At 39.5% G+C, this 25,604-nt stretch overlaps 1 protein-coding gene across 15 annotated transcripts in view; it reads left to right on the top strand.

The window, feature by feature from the left end:
- The first annotated feature begins 6,545 nt into the window (after window positions 1-6,545).
- The window catches only part of pax2a (paired box 2a), a 54,758-nt gene continuing 35,699 nt past the window's right edge, over window positions 6,546-25,604 (top strand). For 2 of the 15 annotated variants that reach the window (XM_041789074.1, XM_041789068.1), the window contains exons 1-4: window positions 17,537-18,187; window positions 19,407-19,584; window positions 20,630-20,827; window positions 24,796-24,881. In XM_041789074.1, coding sequence (XP_041645008.1) covers window positions 18,145-18,187; window positions 19,407-19,584; window positions 20,630-20,827; window positions 24,796-24,881 — 505 coding nt within the window. In that variant the 5' untranslated portion in view covers window positions 17,537-18,144. Of the gene's footprint in view, window positions 7,345-13,475; window positions 13,719-17,533; window positions 18,188-19,406; window positions 19,585-20,629; window positions 20,828-24,795; window positions 24,882-25,604 lie in introns of those variants that run through there. The other 13 variants (XM_041789079.1, XM_041789072.1, XM_041789082.1 and 10 more) reach the window with 11 other exon arrangements.

Genomic DNA, 25,604 nt, shown 5'->3' with positions numbered 1-25,604 from the left:
AACTTCGAAATGTTTAAGTCTGAGATATCAACACTTCAGTTTTTGTTGTTTTGGGATGTGATGTGTAATCCCTCTCTCTCTATGTGCTACCTTGTAGACAGAGGTGAAAAAGTACAAGAGTATTGTGCTCAAATAGAAGTACAGTTGCTCTGGTTAAAACGTACTTAAGGAAAAGTTCTGACTTCAAAATGTACTCAAAAAAGTACAAGTGTCCAAAAATATACTCAACTGGTGTAACAAGAGTAAATGCATTTTTCTGTCTACTTTTTGCTGTCAGACACTTTCAGCTCGTGGTATAAAAGGCAAGTTCTGGTCTCTAGATTCTTTGCTTGTGATATGCAGAGCTCACATGCACGCTTAAATAAAAATCGGGCTGTGACACAGCTGTTACATGACAGCCATACACCCCGTCTGAAACAACCCTTATACTACGCTTAAACACCAATTTGATTGCAAATGAAATTGCAATTAATTATACAACCTGAGCAAAGACAATTATTTGAAATATACAAAAAAAAAAGTATGTAATTTTTTAACATTTTCTATGCAGGCCTCAAGAGCTAGAGAAGTTAGTTCATAAACATGGCAAACTAGTTTTGTTATGTTGAGATAACAAGATAAATAAGTCAAGGTTTTGAAAAACAACTGGAATTTATTCACTATCTGGACAAAACATAACATCTACGGATGTATGTTCTCTTACTTTCAGGGTCATCTCTATACATTTTAAAATCATGTCCCTGATCTTGTTTCGTCTTGTCGCCTCTTGTATCCGACAGGGGAGGTTTTCTTGCCCTTTTTTTTTTTTTTTTTTTTTTTTTTTTTTTTTTTACTTCTGGTCTGATAATCACAATCAGAGGTAAGAGAGCACTTTGAGAGAAACACATGTTCGATCGCCACAGCAGAACATTACACCGGTGCTCTGCATGTAGATGTGTGGGTTCTTTAGCCGCTGACAGTACAGCAGGCAGGGCCAATAATGACTCTAAGAAGTGAAATAATTACATGCATCCCCACAAACACAGCCATTCTTCACCTCAATGAACACCCCCCTCTCCCTCTCTCTCTCTGTAGCTCTCCTGCTCTCTTTGTGTGCCTGATGTGTCCTCATGTAGCCCGCTGCAACAAATAGACCCTCACTGTTAGCAGCTAACGACATTTTAAAAGACAGTGCCTGATTGTTGTGACCCAGCGTTGTTTATATGGCACCTCCCAGACAAATATGCAGGCTAAAGAGCTTTGAATTAGACAGATATTGGAACAATACAGAAAACAAGGTGGGACATTTTAAAAAGACTGAAAAAACACAAACAAAAAATAAATCATTTTAAATAAAATCTGCAAAATAAAAAGAAATAAATAAAAAATGATGCCTAAGATCAAGCTTACCCAAAAGAATACTGACATAACTAAGAAAACGGCTGCAAAATGAATTAAATTATTCATATTTTGGTTTCAATTTCAGTTGTTTCTTTATATCTTATGATAGTTACCTAGTAATAAGTTGCATTTTACTAAGTCATAACTTGGTTATATTAAAGAAGTATTTACCCTGAAATGATGTATTGATTGGTAATTTACCCTAACCCTCATAATATTGTGGCACTTCTCTTGTAGTTAGGTGGCATTTTACCCTAACCCTACCTCAAACACTTATAAATTCGTGGCAAATCTCATGTAATTAGGTGGTCTTTACTAAATAGTTTCATAAAAAGAATGTGCTTATTTTCTATATAAGCTGCTTGATCATTTCCAGGTTACATCAGTTTTTTTGTCTGCTAAGTTACAGTGAGTCCTTTCTTAAAAATTTCAAGTAATTTTTATGGTTTGGGGTTAGGGTGTTAGGCCTAGGGTAGGGTTAAGGTAAGGTTTAGGCTAAAATACCACCTAACTACCAGAAGATTGCCACAATATTTTCAGAAATTACTCGACAATTAAAACATTATTTTTAGGCAACTACTCTCTTAATATCATCATATTTCTGAGTTATTACTTGGTAAGTTGCCAACAAGGACATTACCAACTTATTCCTGAGATAATTTCACTTTTTACTATAAAACCACTAAGTAATGGGGTGCAGGTGGCCTAGTGGTTTGGGGCGCAGAATCCCTGTTTCCAATTCTGTCCACTGTCCTCCGCCGTCATAAAAAGCCCAAAAATAACTCTTAAAAATGAAATAAAATAAAATTACTAGGTAATTAGGACCCACTAAAACAAAGTGTTACCATATTTTTTGTTAGTTTTCCAAAAGAAAAAAGCAGCATGTTTTTTTTTTCACCATCTTTCTGTCTCTTTCCCATAGACACCAGTGCATCAGGCGTCCCAGTCTGGCTGTGGTTTGGTTTTAGCAAGCCAATGGGCCATGCCGGCCTTTTTTTCCCCACTGTGGGCTCATGAGTGGAGTCTTTGCCCTCACATGCGTTCAGTTGGGCCTGCTTTACCCACACTATTGATTGCAGGTGATGTTCTGGACTCAGTCCAGCTGACCTCGAAGGAGAGTCAGATACATCATTGTCCATAGAGGAACCTCTGGAGACCAGACAGGAGCTGCAGCACACATGTTAAGCAGTCTCACTTTGTCCTGATGCTGAATCTGACAACAAATACATCAGACGTAAGTATCTGGGCTGCTTCAAGTAGACGCAAAGCTGCAGATTCAGCTATAATAGCAGGAAAACACAAAAAAGTAGATGATCCGTACACAAGCATGCGTCCTTCAGCTGCTTTGTTTCCTGAACGGCCATCCATGCACCACATCTTCCTCCGCCACCTCACCTTTTCCTTCTGCCTGCTAATTAGAAATCTTAATATGCAATCATGTTAACACTGGGTCTAATTTGTGCGGCATGCATCTTTGTTTCTTACACACCTCACAGCAATTGATGGATATCCAATGAGACGCCGAGTCGCTGCCAAAGGGAGTCGCTCTGCAGCTTGTGACACATCGCTGAGGCTGGTGGGAAGTACGCCTTAAATTAATTAACATCGGACCTCTTGTAGCTGCTCACTTCTGTAAACAAACATTTTAATATGCAGTAATTAATTAAATCTGCCAAGCTTCTCTGCCCCTCCCATAGATCTCCCTTCATTCTTACTTTCCTCATCTTGTTAAAGAGTTTATTATGTGCTGCTGGAGATGAGAGGAAACTTTGTCCAGCACTGTCTCTCCAGGACTCAGATTTCTACATTTATTACTGCAGTTTTGTGTAATTTATTTTCTAACTTGTCAATGGCTAATGCTACCATGTAACTGTAAGGAATGGACCAAAAATTATCAATCGCACCAGTTTTGCATCATTATAATAGGAAAAAACTGTATAAAAGCTGCTTTGGCCACTTCAGTCACAAAAAGATAATTTTTGGTGACACAAAAAAGTCAAAAATGCAACTTTATGTCAACCATTTTGCTGAATAAGTCTTTTCTAAATGTTTGCATGGTCTTAGAAGATGTTTTCATGAGTTACATTCCATTTTTTTTTTAAGTAAATTTGCTAAAGAGGCAGGATTTTGGTGCAAATTATTCAATTTTATTCCAGGAATGATGTCAGATATTGATATACAAGCAAGTAAATTGACTGAGCAGCAAATACCGAACGGTTTAAGTACATAAATAAAATTAAACCAGCATTGATTCATATTATAATTTGATAAATGAGCAAACACGCCTTTGGCAGAATCTGTAGGCCGTCTACATTAGAATAAAACTGTGCCAAATATCAACGGATTAAGATTTTTTATTGCCGAGATTTCTTATTCAAGATAAATAAATGCAAACACTTCAATAAATCCCTCAAATTATCTACAGTGGATAGTTTTGCATTTATCAGAGTTGGAAAAGGGGGAAAAAATAAAAAAGAGATTGCATGAGTTTATGGAAATCCACATCAGCAGGGAATGGATGCAGACTCAAGGGGCATCGCTGCACAGGTAAGCTGCTTTTGGAGGGTTCATGTAAATCCTAAAGTCCAAAAAGTCAATTACTGGGGCATCTCAAGCGTGTGTTACTGAAAGACTCTGATGTTTTATTGAAGAGAGGCTTTAATTCATCAGGCTTCTCAGCTCCCTTTCATGCAGCTTGGAGAGGGAGAGCAAAGGCACCTCCTTCAGATGGCCAGTGTCATATATCACACACAGAGAGAGAGAGAGAGCACACACTAATGCCCAAAAACAACTCTCAGGTGGTCTGCTTCACTTCACTGACCAGACCATTACCCCCTCAGTCCTCTCAGTGCAGACCACACAGACTAAACAAGAAATTCAAACTCATCCATGCAGCTCTTCCTGTCTACACTTATCAACATTTCAAACAAGCCACTGATGATTTTTAATTACTGAACAAACCGTCTGATATCGTAAACATACAGCTCCCTCTCGCTGCTTTTCAGGGCCCTGGATTTCTGATCTCAGATTTTAAAATTATCTTTTTATCATTCCTATTCTTTAATGTTTTAGAAATCGCCATACTTGTTTTTTTTTATTTTTTAGGTTATCCCCATAAGCTTGACCAGACTACACAGCCTGTCTTCCTGGGGTCAACTTAAAAAACAACCTTGCAGGCTTATCAGATGTACATCTGAAAACACAATTAAGCTCTACAGTCCACACAAACATCACATTTAGAAAGGGGAATAAAAATTACACCTTACATTAGGAGTGGACAACTGGCAGCCCGGGAGCCACACATGGCACCCATCCTTGTCCAGTGCACCTGCCAGTCATTTTAACATATCAGTCAGTTGTAAATATTAAAGTAAAGTAAAGTAAAGTCATAATTTATTAAGATATTAAGAAATATATTTTAAAAGAAACTGCCAGAAAGTGTTTTTAAGCCTAAGGTGTTCCTTCAAAACCATGCACAATGACCAAATGTAAGGAATGTAAATATCAGAAATAGTTTTATAATCTTTAAATCTTGATGAATGTTTTATTCTTGACAAGGCATTAGTGGATTTAAAGGTGCAGTGTGTAATATTTTGCCTTGTAGCATTTAGCAGAACAAAAAAAAAAACACAATATATGTATCTGAAATGAGGTTTGATCACCTCATTATATAAAACAGTTGTTTTTTATTTACAATGAATTTGCTGTTTATTTATACATAGGGAGGGTCCCCTCCATGAAGTCCCCCATCTTGCACGTTTCTACAGTGACACAGATATGAGCAAATAACAGAAACCTTTTTTTTTTTCAATTCCACCAGTTTCCATGATTACCACCATAAGTGGGCACAGCAATCTTAAATCTGTCTGCTTGATGTCACTAATATTCTCCAGTTTTACACACTGTACCTTTAATCTGTCTTGGTTGCTTCTGTTACGCCATTTCACAAAGCATTACTAAATTTAGAAATAAGAAAAAATATAAGTAAATAAATAAGTATAATAAATTCTGATGGAAGCTGCTGTTAAATTAAAAGTCATTATACCATCTAATCAAAAGTGTCCTACAGTTTGTAACAATGTGGCCCTTTGTCACTGATATTACACTCTTTCTAACCAGAATGGCTCATCTCTGTTTTAAACAAAACAAGAAATTTTTAAATATGCCTTGAATTTAATTTTTTTTTTTTTCAAATACATCATTTCCAACCACTAGTTTTGATGACCAACAATGACTACAAACACCTATTTGCACTGCATCTTCCAAATATGATGCCCTGAAGCATTTAAATTCCTTTTAAAATATTGATTTTGTCTTAATTTTGTCGATGTAGGTGGCAAGAAACTCGATGTTTTCATTGCTCTGTATTCTGTATGCTAAATGTTAGTGGTGTTTGCTTTGGCTTGTAAAAACCCACTGTTTGTTGCTTGTCTGGTGGCATATGTATACAATACTGTACTGCACTGATATAAAGCTGATATAAACTGCAAAAGTTTCCGTGTTGCAAGAGTGAAGCAGTCTTTTTGTCCTCTACAGTATGAATCTGGTCCCTTTAGAACACCATTAAGACTTAACGGATATAATACGATTGCTATTCTTTTTAATGTAAACAACCTTCCCTTAAAAATATCCAAATCATGTAGTCCAGCACTGCAAAATAATCCAAGTTCATTTAATTTAACCATATTCAAAATATTGCACATAAATGGAGAAATTATGGTTCAAAAATGCATAGATAGAAAGAGATAGAAAAATGATGCAATATTTGTCTCTTGGCTGGCTGGTTAAGGGGGGCCCTGTGTAATATTCTTTCTGGGGGCCCTAAATCCCTAGCTACGCCCCTGCCTTTATGAGGCCCAAACTGGACAGTGTTCTGTGCATAAATGCTCATATCAGAAGTCATGTTTTCATCACAGTTAGATCGAAGAGTTATGTACATTATTATTTGTAAAGTGTACGGCATGTTAAGAGCTGTGAAGTCATTTGTGTTTGCCATTTGACTTACAGCGGCTTGCTAACTTGTTTGCAAGGTCAAATCAGATCTACGTCATAGTAACTCACAGAGACAGGACATGATGTCACAAAGACAATAAACTGATTCCCCCACATTGCTGGGACAAGGAGCGTAGTCCAGCTAAGTATCTTCATCTTTAACCATTGCTAGACTTGACAGTGCATGTAAACATACTGACTGATTTGTTCCATGATTTTGCCAGTTTTACGTACAGGATCAGTTTGTTCAGTAGATGTAGAACACAGATTTTTGAGGAGTGTATTATTAATTGTCTGTGCAGCTCTGACATAGTGGACATCTATCATTTTTTCAGGACTAGCATATCAAAATTTCTCATTGGTGTAATTTTTACTACCCTGTTCCACAGACAGTTTAAGTGATTTCTGAGACTGGTATCAGTATTAAAACTACTCTCCTCGTGCTCTCTCTCGATGTCATCCACAGCGCCCTGGTAGCTAATTTCCTCCTCATAATGCTACTGTTTTATTCTTCCATTCTTGTCTGCTGATCACAGTGCATCTCTGCGCCTTTACTCCCGCTGGAGTCTTAATAAACAAACAGTGGTTGCAGGCTGACAGAGTCCCATCACAGCACAGCGACTCCTTGGTCTCTAATGTCTCCACAGCTGGAGTGAAGGCTCACGGTGGCATCGCCCAGAGTGAGGCAGGCAGACAGCTTATTTTTCCACTGTGATTAGCTGAAACTGTGCCGCTCATATACAAATGGAAATGGGATGTGCATGATTGTCCCCCTCTCCTCACCCTCTCTCTCCCATCTGTCAAGACAATAGATTTTAATCTTTAATCCATGAGCAGCCATTGAATACTCAGGAATTACAAATTACAGATGTTTTAGTGTGCTTTTTTCTCTCCCAGAATCCTCCCTGCCCGCTGTCTGTTTCCTTTCCCAGGCCCTTCAGCTACCTGCGATCACAGTGTCGACACACAAAGGTGATCACACGCTCACATATAACACAAACAACTGTGTACAACACACACTCTACACACCCTCATTCTGTGCCATCATGCTGCCATATGACACTGTCATCATTTGGTAATTAAACCCTTGCTGGCTTTAAATATGAAAAGCTGGCAAGAGTTGATGATGATGATACTGGCTGTCGCTCAGCCCAGATTTCCAACAAACCGTCCAGACGTCAGGCAGGAAACATATTGTCCCGCTGTTGTCTTAGTTTGGCCGAATATCTCCCTTCAGAAGAGAAGAATCGGAATCAGGAGAAGTTTATTGACCCTAAAGGGGAAGTTTAGCCTTTTATTTATAACAGAAATTGTATTTATTACATACAGTATTGTTGTTGTCTGTTTTAAAGTTCCCCAAAACAGCTGTTTAAGGTCTCTGTACTTTAATATTCTACTAATCTACTTGCTATGCTTCAAGTTGAGAAATACGCACTTCAGACTTATCATTGTTCTCTGAATTTTCTTTATTAACCAGGCAAGTAGACTCATGGTACCATTGATGCATTATATTGTAATTGCACATTGTCCAGTAAAATTGCTACATTTAATCACAGACTACTAGTGGTGGCAAATACATTTGTTATAATTGTTCATTACTTATGTAGTTTATATATTTTGCTAAAGCAGCAGGATTTTACTGATTACTGGCAGCTTTAACTTAATTATGCTTGCTAGAAGCAAGCCGCACATTCACAAACTGACTTGGAATCATGATGCAGAAACGTCGGGTGTATTTATACCTGGCGCCAGCTTCCTCCTCTCCACAAACTGATATTCTCCCAAAAGCTAGGGGGCAGTGTCTTCAAGGATCATGTCTGTAGCATTTTTTTATATCTGGCAGAAATGCACCACATGGGACTCCCGTGACAGGGCATGCCTTTAGTTTTTGACATCATCTTTAGCGTGCGGTCCACGATGCATCAAGCGTAGAACAGGCCTAACTGTGGCTGTGGTGGACACTCATACAAGAACACAGCCTAGATTAACCACTCAGACCTCAGACCTCAAATAACCTCCAAAAACCTAGAGGTTTTTGCTGAAAAACAGCACAGAATTTTAAAATGACTGGAAATCTTTAATTTCCATCCTTGGTAGCATCTTTGTTTTTGCCATTTAAATACTGCAGTAGTCCACCTCTATGAGACTGTCAGCCATCTTCAGGGCTGAGGCTAAAGAAGCAAAATCCAAAGCATTGTTTCTCCCACCCCCCTTTCATTGTGTTTTTGCAGTGTATTAGGCTGCAGTTCATTGGCCTTGTGTCTTGAAAATGATATCAAGATGTGAACAAGCAAATGTGCATCCAGTCTACATGGTTTAATGTGTAAATCTCACCTCATAGCACATAGCCAATCACAACTTAGAATTTAGGGTGGCCTTGGCCACCGACTGGATGCACCTTTGTAGAAGGTGTAGAAGTGTGAACATACAAGATTATTTCATGAGTTGAATTCAATTGAATGATTAATAAAAACACCTACAAATCCCCCAGAGGGGCAGAAATAATTCTACTATTCTTGATCACCTTCAAAAAAATATCTCAGTCAGCAGTGTGGTCATTCAATCTGCTCTCTTACAGTCATACATTTTTTGTTTTTGTTTACTTCTTCTTCAGAATGCATTCAAACACACAAACGTTACTGATGAATGTTTTAGTAAGATACCACCAGTATAATGTAATGTAATTATGGCTTGTTAGCGTTTGTTATTTTTCACACAGACAAAGCTGTCAGTCTTTACTCTGCGTCCGTTTCATCCTTTTCTCTTCTTATTCTCTGGAAGCTTACGAAAACAGACCGAGCATTGCAGTACCAACAGAAATCATGGGGGCGGTGTTGAGCAGTGTAGCCAACACTTCAAGCCAGAGCTGCAAAACACAATGAAGAAGAATACTTTGGAAACTGCAGAACTTTTTAGGAAATATTTTGCAAGTTGGTCAAAAACAGATGGAAAAACGTTAGGCGAGGACTGAATGTTAGTTGGATGGGAGCGGATGTGAAGTAGGGGTCAGGAGAGACAGCACCCTCTAATGGATGCTTTCTAATGTCCAGCCCTATGTACAGGATGCTGCTGAGTATGTGGGTATCAACAGTAGAGATGGTTGTTGTTACAGAGGAGCATAAATGAACCCTTGCTGAACCTAATGCACATGTAACGTAATGTTATAATGATGAGAAAGGTGATACTAACTATATAATACAAATCATCCATTCACTGTTTATTTCTCTGATGTTTTATCTGTGATTCATAACCTTCTAACTTTGACACAAATTAAAAAGAAACACATCTGAGCTGTAACAAATGGTGTTTTCCGCCTGGTGCAGAGTTACAGTGGCCTCAGAGTGAGGAAGAGGAGGGGGTGCCAAGGAGAGATTGGAAGGCAGGGGGCATGAGGGGTGAAGCAGGGAGGTTTATTTAATGTTCAGCCTTTGAGCAAGTGGGACACTATTTTTAAAAAAGAGGGAGAGGAGGGAAGAAGCTGGAAGTTTGGGAGTGGGTGGAGGAGGAAGGGTGGAAGTTCAGGTGAGAACTTAAGAGAGGGAACAGGAAGTGCCACCACACTTACACACTCCCTCCCTTTTAGCCCCTGGCAATCTTGGACAGAGTAGATACCATTGACCACTAATGGACTACAGGCCATAAGACCCCCCCCCCCATACACACACACACACACACACTCACACTGAACACCCAAAATCACTCCTCTCCCTCACTCCTCACGCTGCAGACTCTGTTCACAAATGTTGTGTGGCTCAAAGAGGAGCTTAGCTTCCATTATTGACGGCCCACACAGCTTTATGGCTGTTTAAGCGCCGTCATTCGGGATCCTCCCATTCGGACCTTCCTGCAGGCCGCCAGTGTGTCGCCTGCACGGAGAAAGGGGAGAAAACACTTAAGGTCATAAATGTCAAGATTATGAAGGCTGATTTAACTCTGAATTCTGTAAATGTGCATTAACAATTAGAAATAAGCAATTGATAAATAAAAAAGTCATAATAATGGGCTTTTCCTGCAGTTAATCCCAGTGCATGAACTGGTATAAAATATTGACCATCTTTCTGCAAAATATGGAATATTAAGGATAAGCTTACAAACAAAACTACTTATAATTAATAGAATAGCACATATTCTGATTAGTGGTTAATTATTGCATACATTTCAAGTTATAGTTTACATGCTGCCATTTTATTTTGCTCATATTTTAATGTTTTATTTAAATATTTTTATTTTTCAGTCACATTGGAAGGAGAAAGTGATCATTTTCTACACAGGATTATTCATTCAAATCACATAAATGCACATTACTTTGAAACTTTTATGAACATCTAATAAACATAATTGCAAGTTGCAAAGTATATTTGTGCTTCAGGCATGTTTTAGAGGAAAAAATACATTTTCTGCATAACATTTTATGTTTGAATTAGATAAAAATGATAAAACAGTCAAGCTTTTATGGTAAATTTATAGGCAGAGCTGTGAGATGTGAAGTCATCTTGTTTTTCAGTCACATTTAAAAGGCAAACCCCAATTTAAAAATAAAGATAATCATTTATTCTACTGTTAGATGTCATTGTATACCTGCTTTAAAGATGCAATATACAGAACTGTGAGTTGAAGAATACATTTGTTTTTCAGTCACATTTTAGTGTACAAAGATGACAATTTCTGCACGTTTGCATTCTTTTAAATGGTTAAAATCTAAACAATGGTGATCTTGTCATGTGGATTCAGTAGACAGCACTGACAGCAGCACAGGGAGCCTCAGTTAAAACGACATTTTAAGTAAGAACAGCTCTTTTTTAAACAGACTCTCTGAGATATAAAATGTTCTGTAATATCCATTACTGGTCCTTGGTCCAGTGGCGGTCTTATTGCCGTTTCTGAACTCAGAGCACTGTAAAGAGACTGATAACACAAAATGTTTGTTAAATAGCCGATAGAGAGGCTATAATCTTTTAATGTTGGATTTTATAGCTTTACCACGCTCTGCCGTTCTTGTGGATATTGTAATATTGCATTTTTACTGGTTATTCATCTGTTAATGTTCCAGTTACTAACTTTTATTCTCTCCTTTATACTTTTTTGTGTGTTCTCTCACACTGTTAAACACACAGAGAAAGTTTCCTCTGGGAACTTTATGTACAGGATGTGTGTGAGGGCTCTCAGGGGGCTCAGGCTCTGGGGATATGAAGGTTTTACAGGCCTGCGCTGGACAGGTAACACATCCAAAAGATGCTCCATTTGAATAGAGAATAATAATAATAGACTCACACTGACACCCTCACCACACACTCGCACTGGGCTCTTCAGGTCGGGTATGAAAGCACTGTAGGTTGTGTATAGGGCGCTTTAATTCTGCATCTGACAGTGCAATTTATAACACATTTCTGTAATAATAGTAATTTTTATCAGTGTTTTAAAAATCCAACCCTTTATGCCAAAGTCTTTGTTAATGGAGCCAATACAACAAAATGGTGTTCACAATAAAGTACCTAAAAAAAGAGGATTTTTAAAATATAGTTTTGCTTGAGTTAACTTCAAAGTAATTCTGAAGTAATTTTGAATTCTGAATTGTCATCTTTGTGTAATGTTTAAAAGCAACCAAAGATGCACCTATCTGCCTATTATCTGTCAGTTTTGTGAGCTGCTGTGCACAAAGGTGTCACTTTTGTTCATGATTTAGCCTTATGCTTCCATTACATGTCTTATGGTTGATATTTGACAGAAATATTTAGAACTTTTAATGATGTAAATTTGTTTTAAGTATAATATTAATCAGCTCTTCCACCTGTGATCATTTGTGTGGACTGTAGAGCTTAGTTATGTTTTCAAATGTACATTTATGTAAAGAGAGATAAGACTTTGGTGTTTATTGGCATATCACAGTTATTTTTTTAAGATTCTGTGCTCAGAGATGTAGCGTTTGTTCATCATTAAGCCTTATGCTTTAAATACATGGTTGTCAGTGATATTTGACAGAAACCCACTCTTCTAAATATGATGGTTTGTGTGGACTGTAGAGCATCATTATGTTTGCTAATGTACATTTTATATATAGAGAGAAGCATTTGTCATTTATTTGAGTATCATCTTTGCCCTAAGGTGCATAGTTTGTTCATCAGTAAGACTCATACATGTCTTGTGGTTGATGATATGATATTTGACTGACATTCACTCTTCTAAATGTGATGTGTTGTGTGGACTTTAGAGCCTAAGTGTTTATTTAATGACACTTTATGGAGAGAGAGAGAGAGGGGGGGGCATTGGGCATGCTTTTGTTTGTTTATAAGGTTGGAACCACATCTAGTGTTTCTGGGGCCCACTTTTAAAAAGCACACACAGGGTTATAAAATGTAAATTTATATACATAATCAAGCCCTACCGTCCACACAGACTATCACATTTGGGATTTAAAATCATACTTCAGTTTCAAAATATGCTCTGAAAGTTCCAATGACACATGTATTTAAAGCATAAGGCTTAATGATCTCTTTGGCTGCTCTCTCTCTGTTTCTCAAATGTTTGTGTATTTGTGTGTGTGTGTGAGAGAGGCTTGTAATTGTGTAAATGTTTAGTGGTATTCAGTAAGCCTGTGCATCAATGTGTCATAGCTCAGTTAGCACCTTTAAATAAATTCATGTCTTTTTAAAAGATCATTAATTATAAGCCAACACTGTTCTTGCAGAGACGTTTTGTGCATTTGCAAATATTATTACTGCAGTTTTCTTTTCTTTTTGTGTCAGCTGTCATATTCTTTCAGACTCATCTCCTTACATTATATTTTTTAAAACACGCAAAATATTAATTTGTTTGTTTTGAAGTGCTGGAAAAATAAAAGAAAAGCAAAATCATTTTTTATCCCGGAAAAAAGAGACAACTGCAGGGTGTTCAAAGAAAAGACAGAGCTCAACTCAGGCCACCAAAGCTACCAGTGGAGAGAAGTTTTAAAGGTAGCTCCATTCATCGTGCTGGCTCGAACTCTCCAGATGTGTACTTTAGTGTTTTTACGCACAGTTTACTGAGGTTGTACAGTTCTTACAGTCCTGAATTCAGCAGCTGCACCACTCTTTGGTTTTTTTTTTTCTTTCTTTATCAATCTCTAGCTCATTGGAGCATTGGTCGCTTCCGCTTTTTGTTGTCGCCTAAACCGTTTAGTTTTGGATGATCGCTCAAAGATTCTGACGAGCAGCGGGGAAGAAGCGCGACGCCCAGCCGGGGAGGGAGCGCAGGAGGCCGGACAGATCTGCTGGGCTGCATCGGGGGAGACGCACCATTAGACATGGGGGAGAGAGAGAGAGGCACGCCTTGGCACGGCTCGGCACGGCTCAGAGCGCGGGGTCGATCAGGTAAGGATTTCTCCCTCTGACTCACGCTAATGTCACTGTTTGTTTGCAGGTGTGTGTGAGCGCGTGGGCTGCGCTGCGCGAGAGTGGGCTGCTGGTCTATGGCTGCATTTTGACAACTATTTATTTTATTTTATTTTATTTTTTAGGATAAAAGAGCGACGTGGGCTTTTATTTTGATATTCTGCAGTCACTTTTTCATTTCTGGACAGTTATAATTTGCAAGAAATTTTGGTAAATTGCCCCCATAATTATTATTATTATTATTATTATTATTATTATTATGACATGGACGTCACCTATGCTCATGGCTGTAATTGAAAACATAGATCACAGTCTAATTCACCTCTCCATTTTGGGCTGAGATGAGAAGATCAATGTGAAACAGTTGTAATGATCTAATTAATTATGGCAAAATTAAAAGCAAGTACAAAATCAATCTGTGACGGTGTCGAGGATGGAGTCAAATTGATATCCATCTGCTCCCGGTATAAAGCACATGAATAAGCAATCTGAGGACGCAGCTGATATCCTGCAGTTTGCCTCAGCCTGCACATATGGCTGCGGGTGTCAGGAGACACCAAATCATTGAGGGACATTACCAGTGACTCCCGGTATGATGGCGGATGTTTGGGCTAATAGAGGAAAAATAGATCCAGGGGAGCTGTAGAGTGAATTATCATTTGGTGGAATCAGATTTTTAAAAGGGCTTTTTATGGGAACTACGGGAGCTGGAAGGGCGAGGGTTGATAAACTGACACCTAGATGTCCTGGATGGGATTTTCTTGAAAAGGTTCCTTTATTTTTAATCGTAAAAATGCTGTTTAAAAGGCTCATTTTGATTGAAAAATCAGACTGTCAGCATTAATGTATTAATCGCGATTAATTAAGATCCATAATTAGTGTTTCTTTTTCCTTGATAACCACGTGCTTTATCATCCCTGTCAGCCTACTCTGGTTAGGCCTTGGTGTAAAATAATCCCAGCTCAGTGGACAAGTCAACAGACTTCATCACCTTGTGTAATCAAAATTTTCACTTTTTTTGTACTCTTCCCATATTTTCATTTTCAGTCCCTGACAAGTTCTTTTTTCCATAATGTCCAATCTACCTGAAGTTCCTGCCTTTCTTTCAAAATAAAAGCAGGTCTGTACCCAAACAGTGTACCTGTAGACAGATTAAAAAAGAAACAAGGGGATTTGAAATGTGAAAAAGATGTGATTAATTGTGCTTAACTATTGAAATTCTGAGATTGATTGTGATTAAAAATGCCATCCTTTCACAGCTTTAATATTAAATTCTTTAAATAAGAAATGCCTTTTTTCAAGACTGAATTTTACACTCAAACATTGGACTTGCAGCGGCTCCAAAACTAGGAACATCTTAAACAAATATCCCAGCACAGGCCTTAAAAAAGTGCAGATTCTGTTTAGATTCTCTGATTTGCTGCAGATTTTATTTCTTATTCTACAGATCTATTTGCATGTGTACAAATCTGCTTTTACCATCACATCAAACAAATATCCTGATCATTTTTCAAGCTTTATTAAACCAGAAAAACATCATTCAGATTAAAATATATTTCTCAAGCTCATCCTGACCAAGACAGGGAAGATTCCAAACCAGGACAATACCTTGGCATGCAAATGCAGACACTTCCCTTGCAAATAAATGCCATTAAAACAGCATGTCCATTCAAACAACGTAGCTTATAAAATCAATTAAACACATTAAAACACACACAACAAATATCAGACCCAGCAGAGCTTTATGAAAACATGGCATCAGGCTTTTAAAACACACACTGAATGGGTGGGAGGTGAGGGAATAAAGTGTGCAGCGTGGGGCAGCAGGACACGTGGACATGTGTCTGAAACACGCACCTAAGTCACATCAGCAGGATGAAAACAGAAATATCGATTGTTGCCATATGTTTCCAAAAACAGAACAGAGGATTTGTTTTGTCCTGTGTGGAAATTCCTCATCCTCCCTCCCTCTGTGTCTCCTCTCTGCCTCCACTTTAACTTCATTCCAACACCCTTTTACATCAGATTGATTATTATTATTCTAATTTTATTTAAATGTATTAATTAGGATGGAAATTGTGTATTGATAATATTTATTTCTGCTGATATCCATGAAAACACACTCATTTTAGTGGCTGGACTGGGCCAAACTGTGCGTAAAAGCGCGTCCCTCTCTCTCTCCAGGATTAAAAAAAAAAAAAAGACTACAAAAATGGAAAACAATAACAGCATTTGTCCCCGTGTGTGGGGGCTCTTAAAGGGGTGAAGTCAGGACTAACAGTTTCTTAATTATCACACACTTTGTTGTGCTGTAGTGTTGTGACACCGCGACGTCACCGTGGCAGTGCAGGGAGGTTGGACGTGGGGGCAAACCGGGCTGTTTGTGGGGGGAAATAGCAGCAGCTTTAGGGCAAAAGTGCACTGACGTGTGAAATTACAGCCCATGGTGCTACATATTGTACCAGAAGCTCCCTCTCCAAAAAAAAAAAGAAAGAAAGAAAGAAAGAAAAAGAGAAACAAAAAGAGGAATGGTCCGCAAAGTTCTCCAGAGGGCAGCATCCATAACGCCATTATTATTATTATTATTATTATTATTATTATTATTATTATTATTTGGTCCTTTATTGACAAACAGGTACAGTTCATTTTAGTGCAATTAATCGCATTTTTTGACAAATTTACCAAAATGAAATTCCTCTCATTTGCACATAAAATCCTGTGTTATTATTATCTGCTTATAACAGTAACTTGCATCGTAAAAAGACTTGAAAAATGAGTTTTAACCTCGTGCTACAGGCCATCATTTTGCACCCTTTTCTCAAATCTTTGAATTTTCTTTGATGGACTGTTTTTCTCTTTGTTTCCCATCGGATTAAGTTTCACCGGAAGAGATTAAGGAGTGCATAATTCTGCTACAGTAGGCTTACCCGCAACCTTTAACCCTGCCTGGCCCTGCAGCCCCCATGCAGTCTACCTACCTGCCCTGCTGCACGAGCACAGCGGGGCCCTGTAAGCCTCTGTGTGAGCGCCATCTACAGAGCGATGCTGCACACAGGCGGAGGAAGAGGATGGTGGTGATGATGGTGGCCTGCTGACTGAGTCTACTGCTGCAGGTTTGATCACTTTGTGCGTCTCCTGTTAGGCCACATCTATCTGGCTAGCCTCTTAAAGTGGCGTTTTTACGCACGCGTAACTGCTTTTAAGGAGTCTTTTTGTTACTACATGTAGAACAGGGAGCAAGAAAATACCACTACTCTATAAAAGCATGAGCTTTTGATTGCAAAATCTATTTGTTTAAAAAAGTAGGCTTGGGTAAACTTTGAAAAATGGGCAAAGAAAGGGGATTTTTGTGAAGTGGAATTGAGGGATGTATTTCAGTTTAATGAGTGATTATGAGAGCTTCATCTTTGGCTCGTTTGCTGTTCAAATGACTTTAAAAATGTGGAGCCATCCCCAGAAACATCTGTCCCTGAGCCAGTCTCCTCCTGTCAGCTGGTCTCTTTGTGGCTCCTTGATAAGAAAACATTTTTGGAGCGTCTCTTTAAACACCACACTCAGCCTGACAGCGCCGTACCTCTCCTCTTACCCCTGCCTTTAATTTCCTTGATTCTTCACCCCAAAGTCTCATCATTTCCCATTTCGTCTCCCTCCCCTTCCTGGCTGTCGGATGCAGGGACCTCCTCATTTGAGCTGCAGGTTTTTACGTGGGCGAATCACAAAGTGTTGGAATCTATTGCCTTTGTCTGACAAGTCATCCATCTCTATGCGAGGGATCTGTGGGATGGAGGGGGGGAGGAGGGGGTGATCTGTGGGACTGCAGCTTTTAGAAACAGACACACAAGCAGAGGGGTTTCATTCTCAGCCCAAAGCTCCGCTCAGGCACAGCCCACTCCGGAGGAGAGGGGGAAACACACACTAACACACACACACTCCGCTCCGTGTCCATGTTGTTGTCATCTCCGCCCAGATCTGATTAGAGCGCGAGCCCGCCGCTCCTCCGTCACAGAGGAGAGGGATTGTTTTTCGGCCGCTGCGGACCCGTTGGACCCTCATCTTTATCCTGCTTCTTTTTTATTTTTTTGTTGTTGTTGTTTGTCTGGTTTTTTTTTGAGCTCGCGATGCTCCAGAAACACAAAGTGTGAGCCGCTGTGAGTCCGTGTCGCTGCGGCCGGTGCGCTCTGCACACGCGCGGGTCATGCTCTGCACCTGACAGCCTCTGTGCGCACTTTGAGGAAAACTCCGAGACAAGTTGTTGGCTGCTGCAGCCTACGGACGGACTCTGCTCACACAGGGACTGCTTTAACTCCAGATCCTTCCTCTTTTTTTTTTTTTTACTCCTTTAAAGCTGCATCACCGAGGCGAAACGGCGACCTCAGTCGATTACCTTTCTTTCCTTTGCTATCCCATGGATATTCACTGCAAAGCAGACCCCTTCTCGGCGATGCACCGTGAGTATTATTAACAAGTTTACAGACTTCAACTCCGCTGTGTTTCTACTTTAATTCACCCAGAAATTATTTAAAGAAAGTTAGCAAGGATCTAAGTCCAGAAATTACGCAGGAAGTGTGCGCTTGTAGTTTGTTTTTCTATTTTAAAGAATTATGGCGCCTTATTCCAAACCGCTAATAAAGATGAGCGCAGCTGTCAAATGTTTAATGTTAAATATCTTTAAAAAAAATCAAAGACACTGTTTAATTTAGTGCTTTTAAAAAATAAATTATGGAGATTTTGCTTAAAAATAGTCCCCAAAATTCACCAGAGCATGGATGGCTGTTAAAAACAGGGGCATGCTTTTATATTTAAGCGCACAGAGGCCACTCAGAATGCCTGTTTAAATCTATAATTTTGTGTAAATCTTTCTTTACTTGCGTGTTATTTAAAAAAATAACACCTAAGTGACAAAACATGAATTTAAATACAAAGCTCTTCTGAGCTGTGAAATGACAGAGAGGCATGTGAGGCTGTGTGTAAATGCCTGTAAACACGCCTCTTTATTCACCCTCCTGTACTAGAATATTACCTTTAAAAACACAGAGAACAACAAGCTCCTGGTGTTTACGTTTTCCTCCTCACGGTATGCGTAAAGAAGAGCCGGACTGTGCGTAAATTATTGATTCCTCCTCAATCGCACCGTCCGCGTTTGTAATATGAGTTATCAAAGCTCATTTTAATTATTTACAATAATTGTGCGAGGAAAATTAAACAGGTTGAAACGTAATATGTGCGACATGTGTTAGGCTGCAGAGGAGGAGAAGCTGCTGGAAAATATTGGCTGGGCAGTCCAGTGTGCTGTGGAAATGTGTAAGGAGGAGAATCAAAAAAAACAAAGTGACCAATGTTTGGATTTATTTATAATAATGGTGGTTTGATTTATTACTATATTCTTTATCATCTTTAATTCTGTGAAAAGTCAAAGTTAGTCAGATTAAATCTGTAACATAGCTCTGTTATTATTATTAGAGTAAATTCCCACTTCAGTAAAGCCAACATTTATAATAGTGTCCTGATAGATAAATGGTAATTACGTGCGTAAATTCCAATCCTATATTTTAACTTTGATACTGTAAATAAGACGCAGCCCTTTAAAGATAATAACATAGCCCACCCTGGCTCCACGCACATGTAATCTCCAGGTATGTAATGTTATGCTCCCCTGTGCTGCTGTTGTGACCCACGCAGGGCACGGCGGTGTGAACCAGCTCGGCGGGGTGTTTGTGAACGGCAGACCCCTCCCGGACGTGGTTCGGCAGCGGATCGTGGAGCTGGCCCACCAGGGCGTCCGGCCCTGCGACATCTCCAGACAGCTACGGGTCAGTCACGGCTGTGTCAGCAAAATCCTCGGCAGGTAAAAGAGAGGGGGATCCACCACCACTTTAGCACCACAAAAGCACGACCACCACCTTCAGAGCCCTTTAATGTGTGTCAAACATCAATCTTCTATTGAGCTCCTATGTGCGCACCCAGCTCTATTTCAGCCTCAGTCATCGGTTATATAGGCAGCTCATTTTTTTTTCTTTGCCCCCTTTTTTTTTTTTTTTTTTGCTTGAACACAGCAGTTCTACGTCCGAGGATTTCTATCCATCACCTGCAGCCTCTGCAAGAGAAAGCATCATAATCATGTAGTCAATTTTAGGAGGAGCGTTAAGAGCCACAATTACGCATAAAAATATTTCAGAGGCTGTTTTAATATGATGGGAGATTTTGTGTCTATTTAAAAAAAAAAGTATGAAAAGGCACATGAAACGTGCATTTTTAAGTTTAAATAAAAAAATAAGAATATTACAGCTCAAAACAAGAAAAAAACACTTTTTTTTCAGGCCACATGTTGGTATCACAATGGATTAGAAAAACAGCACACTTTAATTTTTCATCAATAAATGAGCTTTACTTTATCATTTTACCCCAGAGCACATGATGCTGTGAGATAATATTTTGAAATATATTTTTTTCAGCTATCAGAAGTCATATCAGAGGTATTTCATTCCACACACACTGAATGTTTGTCACCAACATTTATGATGCAGTGTAGGTCATGGTGGCATGTGCTGCATGCTGCTGTAAGCTCATGGAGACTGAAAAAAAAATCAGGTCCAAACTGTCCTTTTGTTCTGTCCGTCTCACTGCTTATACTGTGTGATTTAATGACACTGCTTTTCGTGGAAAAACCCGCTCTGTTCACCTCCCAGCTGACACTCAATTAGGCCCACATTAGAGCACATTTTAGGGCCGATTATTCAGTTAAATCCGGCATCATATTTGTAGGTGTTTTTGATTATTTTTGCCAGTGAAGTCGATGGAGCATTGTTTCCATACAGACTATTTTAAAGCCACTTTTCTATCAGTCAGACTGAAGGATTCATTCAGGAGCAAACCTCTTTGTCTCCATGCAGGTACTATGAAACCGGCAGTATTAAACCCGGAGTCATTGGAGGCTCCAAACCAAAGGTTGCAACTCCGAAAGTGGTGGATAAAATAGCTGAGTACAAGCGCCAGAACCCAACCATGTTCGCCTGGGAGATAAGGGACCGACTATTGGCTGAGGCCGTCTGCGACAACGACACTGTTCCCAGCGTTTCATCCATCAACAGGTAGGTGGAGATGGCTTTTTTTTTTATTTTTAGTAATTCTTCATAAGCATGTCAGTTGCTCAGAAGTGTCCAAACTCTCTGTGTAGACATTTCGTTGTCATCTTTCCCCAGTTAAAGTGTGCGTAAAATGTTTGAGAGAGCCAATTTTGTAGTAGAAAATCCCATAAGATCTTGCAGAGAAAATTATTCCCCGTGCGTAATTTGGATGAATCGGAAATAAGAGGTTGACTATTTTATCTGCACGCAGAGCTAAACAAAGTCTCCTATCCGGGGTGGTCTCACATGTGCAATTCAATCCCCTTCGCGGCCCTCCACAACACGGCAAAGCACGGGGGCTGAGGCTGGGGCCACGAAGAATCACATCTGTCTCGATAAAAACCGATCAATACCGCGTAACCAGATCCAGAGGCGGAGGGAAATACCCAACAAAGTCGTTCAATACGCGGACCACACTGCGACAGGGGCGGCAGCAGCCTCTTTATTGCCAAGCAATTGCTCTGCTTTCCAACACCGATGGGGAATGTGGAGCGACAAAAACATCCCACATTTACGCACATGGTGTGGCTGAACAATCCTGAATTATTCCGTCTGTAATCACACACAATTATCATCGTTGTTTATATTATTATTCCTTTTAATTAACGCGATAAATCCAGAAATTAAAGCCTACTTCCGAGCGACAGCTGTGTTGATTTGTGCGTAAAAGGACTATAAAAGAGTTTCTGTTCTAAAGCAGCAGACACCCTACACCTTCACCTTTCCTCTTAAAGCGGGACAGCAGTGGACAAAGTGTCTTTTAGGCAGAAGACACCGCTGAAAAGCCCTCATGTGTGTGCAAAGTGAAAAAAAAGCTCCATAGTGGCTGCGAGTGATGAACTTTGGTTAGGAGGCACTGTTCCAGAGAGCTGGTCATCCGCATTACATTTTAATGAGCTGAAGAGAGTCTCATAACACAGGCAGCTAAATGCTGGAGATAGATGAATGTTTACAAAAAAATGAAGGAAATATTAGAAAATCATGCTGTAATAGAAAATGTGGTTTCAACAGGTTATTTGGCATGCTTCCTCTGACTTCACATGTTGCCCAAAAACGCATGGGAATTATATTTAGGCTGGAATGGAAACATTTTTATTTGCAATCATTGGAAAAAATATCAGAATTTAGTTTGAGTTTTTTGGTGCTGTGCTTTTGGGAGAAATTGTGTGCATTAATAGCATGTTTCCAGTTAGATCAATGAATAAAAATCAAACCTGGTGCCATGGATAAAACTGCCTTATTAATCATAATGATACAAATCTGAATTTATTTAGCACTTTTTGAATAAAAGTTGCATCCGGCACCATGAAAGCAGGAAATAAAATACAAAAAGTATTTTTAAAAAGTGTTCATGGAAAAAAGATTTCATTCCTTTGTTTATCCTGTAATAATCACTAAAATGTTTAAAATTCTCAACTTTTTCTCCCTTAAATTTTACTGTCATAGGGAAATTGTCAATGAAAATTAATCTGAAAAACTAAAAATGCACATTTGTGTGTTAGAGTGTTTATAAACCATGATTTAAGTAATAATTAGATATAATTTCCACACTACAGCCGTTTAATGCTGTTGGTGCTGTTGCTGTTAAAAGGAGGACTGGGAAGCATGTGGAGGAGGAGGAGTGTGAGGAAGAGAAGTGAAACCAGCAAACAGAGAGAGAGAGACAGTGGACCCCTGGTGGTCTCTGCGGTTATAGAGGTCTGACCTCTGCTCTGTTGACTAAAGAGGATGTCCTGGCTTTAAACACATTTTTCCTGCATGAATTATTAAAGATTACACAGAGACTGGGTTGCACTTTGTTTTGCTGCCGCAGAGAGGAGTTTCCACCCACTGGAGACAGAGGCGCAGCCATGAGGTCCTAAGCGGCTTTCAATCATATTGATCCACATTTTAATCTTTCTTTGGAGATATTCTTCTCCTCTTTTTTTTTTTTTTTTTTTTACAACACTCAAACACAGAAGTCGTTAATCCAGCCATCCAAATTGCTTATTCAATAGCAACAGCACAGAGTTGAAACAAAGTCCTTGAATTTATGAGGCTCCCTGGAGTCATGAGGTCAGATAACTGTTGTGGTGAGATGTTAGAAATTCAAATAAAATATTGATGTGTGTGTTTTCTGGAGGAGCCTTTGTTGCCCTGCCTGGAGGAGAGAGGATGGAGGACACGCGAGATAGTGAGGGGAATGAAAAGAGTGTGATGTACATTTTTGCCCCTGAGGAACTTAACCCCGTCGCTGCCTGAGTCAGAACTGATGGCTCATGGCTGCATGCAGAGGCCTCGTTCTCCTCATCTGCAGTCTGGAAAAGTCTGTTTTTGTCACACCTCTCCTGTGAGAGGGGCGTCCGTGTGGGATTTCTGTCGGTACACAACGCTGCCTGTTAGTCAATGATCTCACGTTCATCTGTCAATCAAAAGATTACCACAGTCATGCTTTAATGTAATGCGATCACGTCCCGGGAGCTAAAGCAGCTAAATCCCACTGTAGCCTAAAAGAACTACAACAAACCTTAATTTTACAACTATTACATCGTCTCTAAGGCCTCTAATTTCACATCATCACATTAATGGGATGCTGTTTTATATATTTATTTAACTAACACTGGAGATAAGATTAATTGCATTAACTACAAACCACAGTTAGTGCTTTTTATCACAATTTATCAGTTGACTTGTCAATAGACTTTAGTTAAGCCACTGTAGCATCTCGTTGTAACCACAGTGATGTAAAATAAGTCCACCACTGCTCCTATGGCTTTAAAAAACTTGCAGCTCAGCCAAAAGTCATCTGCACCTTGTGTTGTCAAACATTTACCTTTTTATTCCCGCCTTCTTTCTGTTCAATCCATAACAAGATCCTTTTTCCATGGTTAAGATCATGCAATAGTCTTCCATCTACCTTTAAAGGAAGTAAGCTGCCCTAAGTGTAAGACAGTAAAAAAATCCAGAATGACACAAAAACAGCTTTAAATGCAAAACAGTGGCATTTTAAAATGCTAGAATGCGATTAAGATTTCTAATCTTTTGACAGCTCTAATGTAAAAAACACTGGATGTAGCTGTAGGTTGTCCAAATAAGATGGCATTGCTTCCCTGTCACATGCATTATATAGATCACCATTTGCATTTGCAGTTCCTCACTGCCATGTGTCGTCAACTTTTCCATCCTGGAGTCCCGATCAATATAAGCACTGATCCTCAGTGAGCCCGGAGGAGTCCTGTGTGCTAAACTGAGCAACAAAAAAAGCAAAAAGCTTCAACATACAGCGGAGAGGAGGCAGGCGGAGGGAAAAAGAGGGGAATTGAAGAAAAAAAAGAGAGATGAAGGGTTTGGAAGACAGTAAATGTGCAGTACAGTACATATGAGGAAAAAAGGAGAAAGAGAGAGGAGTGAAAGATCAGCTTTGAGCGAAGGAGATAAAGAGAGGGAGAGGGAGACCGAGGGGAGCAGGAGAGGGAGATTATTAGAGCTGGCCAGGTAGAGCCAGTGAAGCTGATCATTGAGGTGAATTGATGTGATTTCATGCTTTGTTTGCAAGATCATTCAGACCAAAGTGCAATGAAGACTTTCCCGCCACATCACATCTTACTGGTGTGGGGACTTTATCATATTTCTAACCTCAGAATCCAGCTAGATTGAATCCACAATCTCAGGGGGCAGAACCCATTCAGGCTCACACAGGAGCACAGAGATTGGCCCTAAAGCCCCGAGATTGGCTATTTGTGACAAGGGAAGAAGGGGGAGAAGGGGGGGAGGCTGAATATGAGGATACAAGCGGCCCCCAAACGGTGGAGCACTTGTACATGCAAGGGTGTAAGTGGACCTGATGTGGCGTGTTTAAGTGTCCCGGCTGGGGTGGCTGGGTTTTTGGTGTGAAATCTCCATGCTCTGGAAGCCGTATTGATTGATCCGTGTCTGTTGTTCACTTTGCCCAGGATTATCCGCACCAAAGTCCAGCAGCAATTCCACCCGTCCCCTGATGGATCTGTCACGCCGCTTTCCACGCCAGGCCACACTATAGGTGAGCAAAAAAAGAGGATACACAAAGATTACAGCACAATCAAATGAGCAAAAACTACAAACATCGTCTGAGAGGGATTGAACAGGGGTAAATCTTTCTTTATAAGGCCTTGAGACATCAACTGCTTTCTTGTTCATGCTTGCCATTGATAATGCCAGGGTTCAGGCAGATCCTTAAAAAGTCTTTAATTGGACTTTTGAAGTTTAAGGCCTCAAAAAGTCTTATTTTTAGATTTTACATCGTACTTTGCCTTAGACATGTCTTTATCAAATCATTGTTTTCTGGCCAACTTTACATGCTTTTATTCATTCTTTTTGCATATTTGTCTACGGTACAAGTTGCCAACCAAAAATTTACACACCTCCCTTATTTTGGCAGGTCCTCACTTACAAAAAGTGTCATTTTGATAACAAAACTGTTGAGTATCAGGCTAGCACACCTGGAAATATGCTATGATAAATATCAACTTGGGGGATACTGATAGAATAGAGACATTAAATGTGCCAGAAATCCTCAGGTTTGGGCGTTTAGGGCTCAAAAATGTCTGTCCAATACCATCTGACATTTAATAAACAGTGCATTAAATCAGAATATTCATTCCTGGTCTAGTGTACCAAGAAATCTTACATGCCTTTCATATTTGACTGTTTGCTGTGTATAAAGTGGTATTAATTTTTCTCAGCTCAGGTCTTAAAAAGTCCTACATTTGATTTTTAAAAGTGT

Source organism: Cheilinus undulatus, linkage group 6, assembly GCF_018320785.1.
Source record: "Cheilinus undulatus linkage group 6, ASM1832078v1, whole genome shotgun sequence".
In the NCBI taxonomy this organism is placed as follows: domain Eukaryota; kingdom Metazoa; phylum Chordata; class Actinopteri; order Labriformes; family Labridae; genus Cheilinus; species Cheilinus undulatus.
The sequence above is the reverse complement of the archived record's forward strand: the minus strand, read 5'-3'. Positions and strand labels throughout refer to the sequence as shown.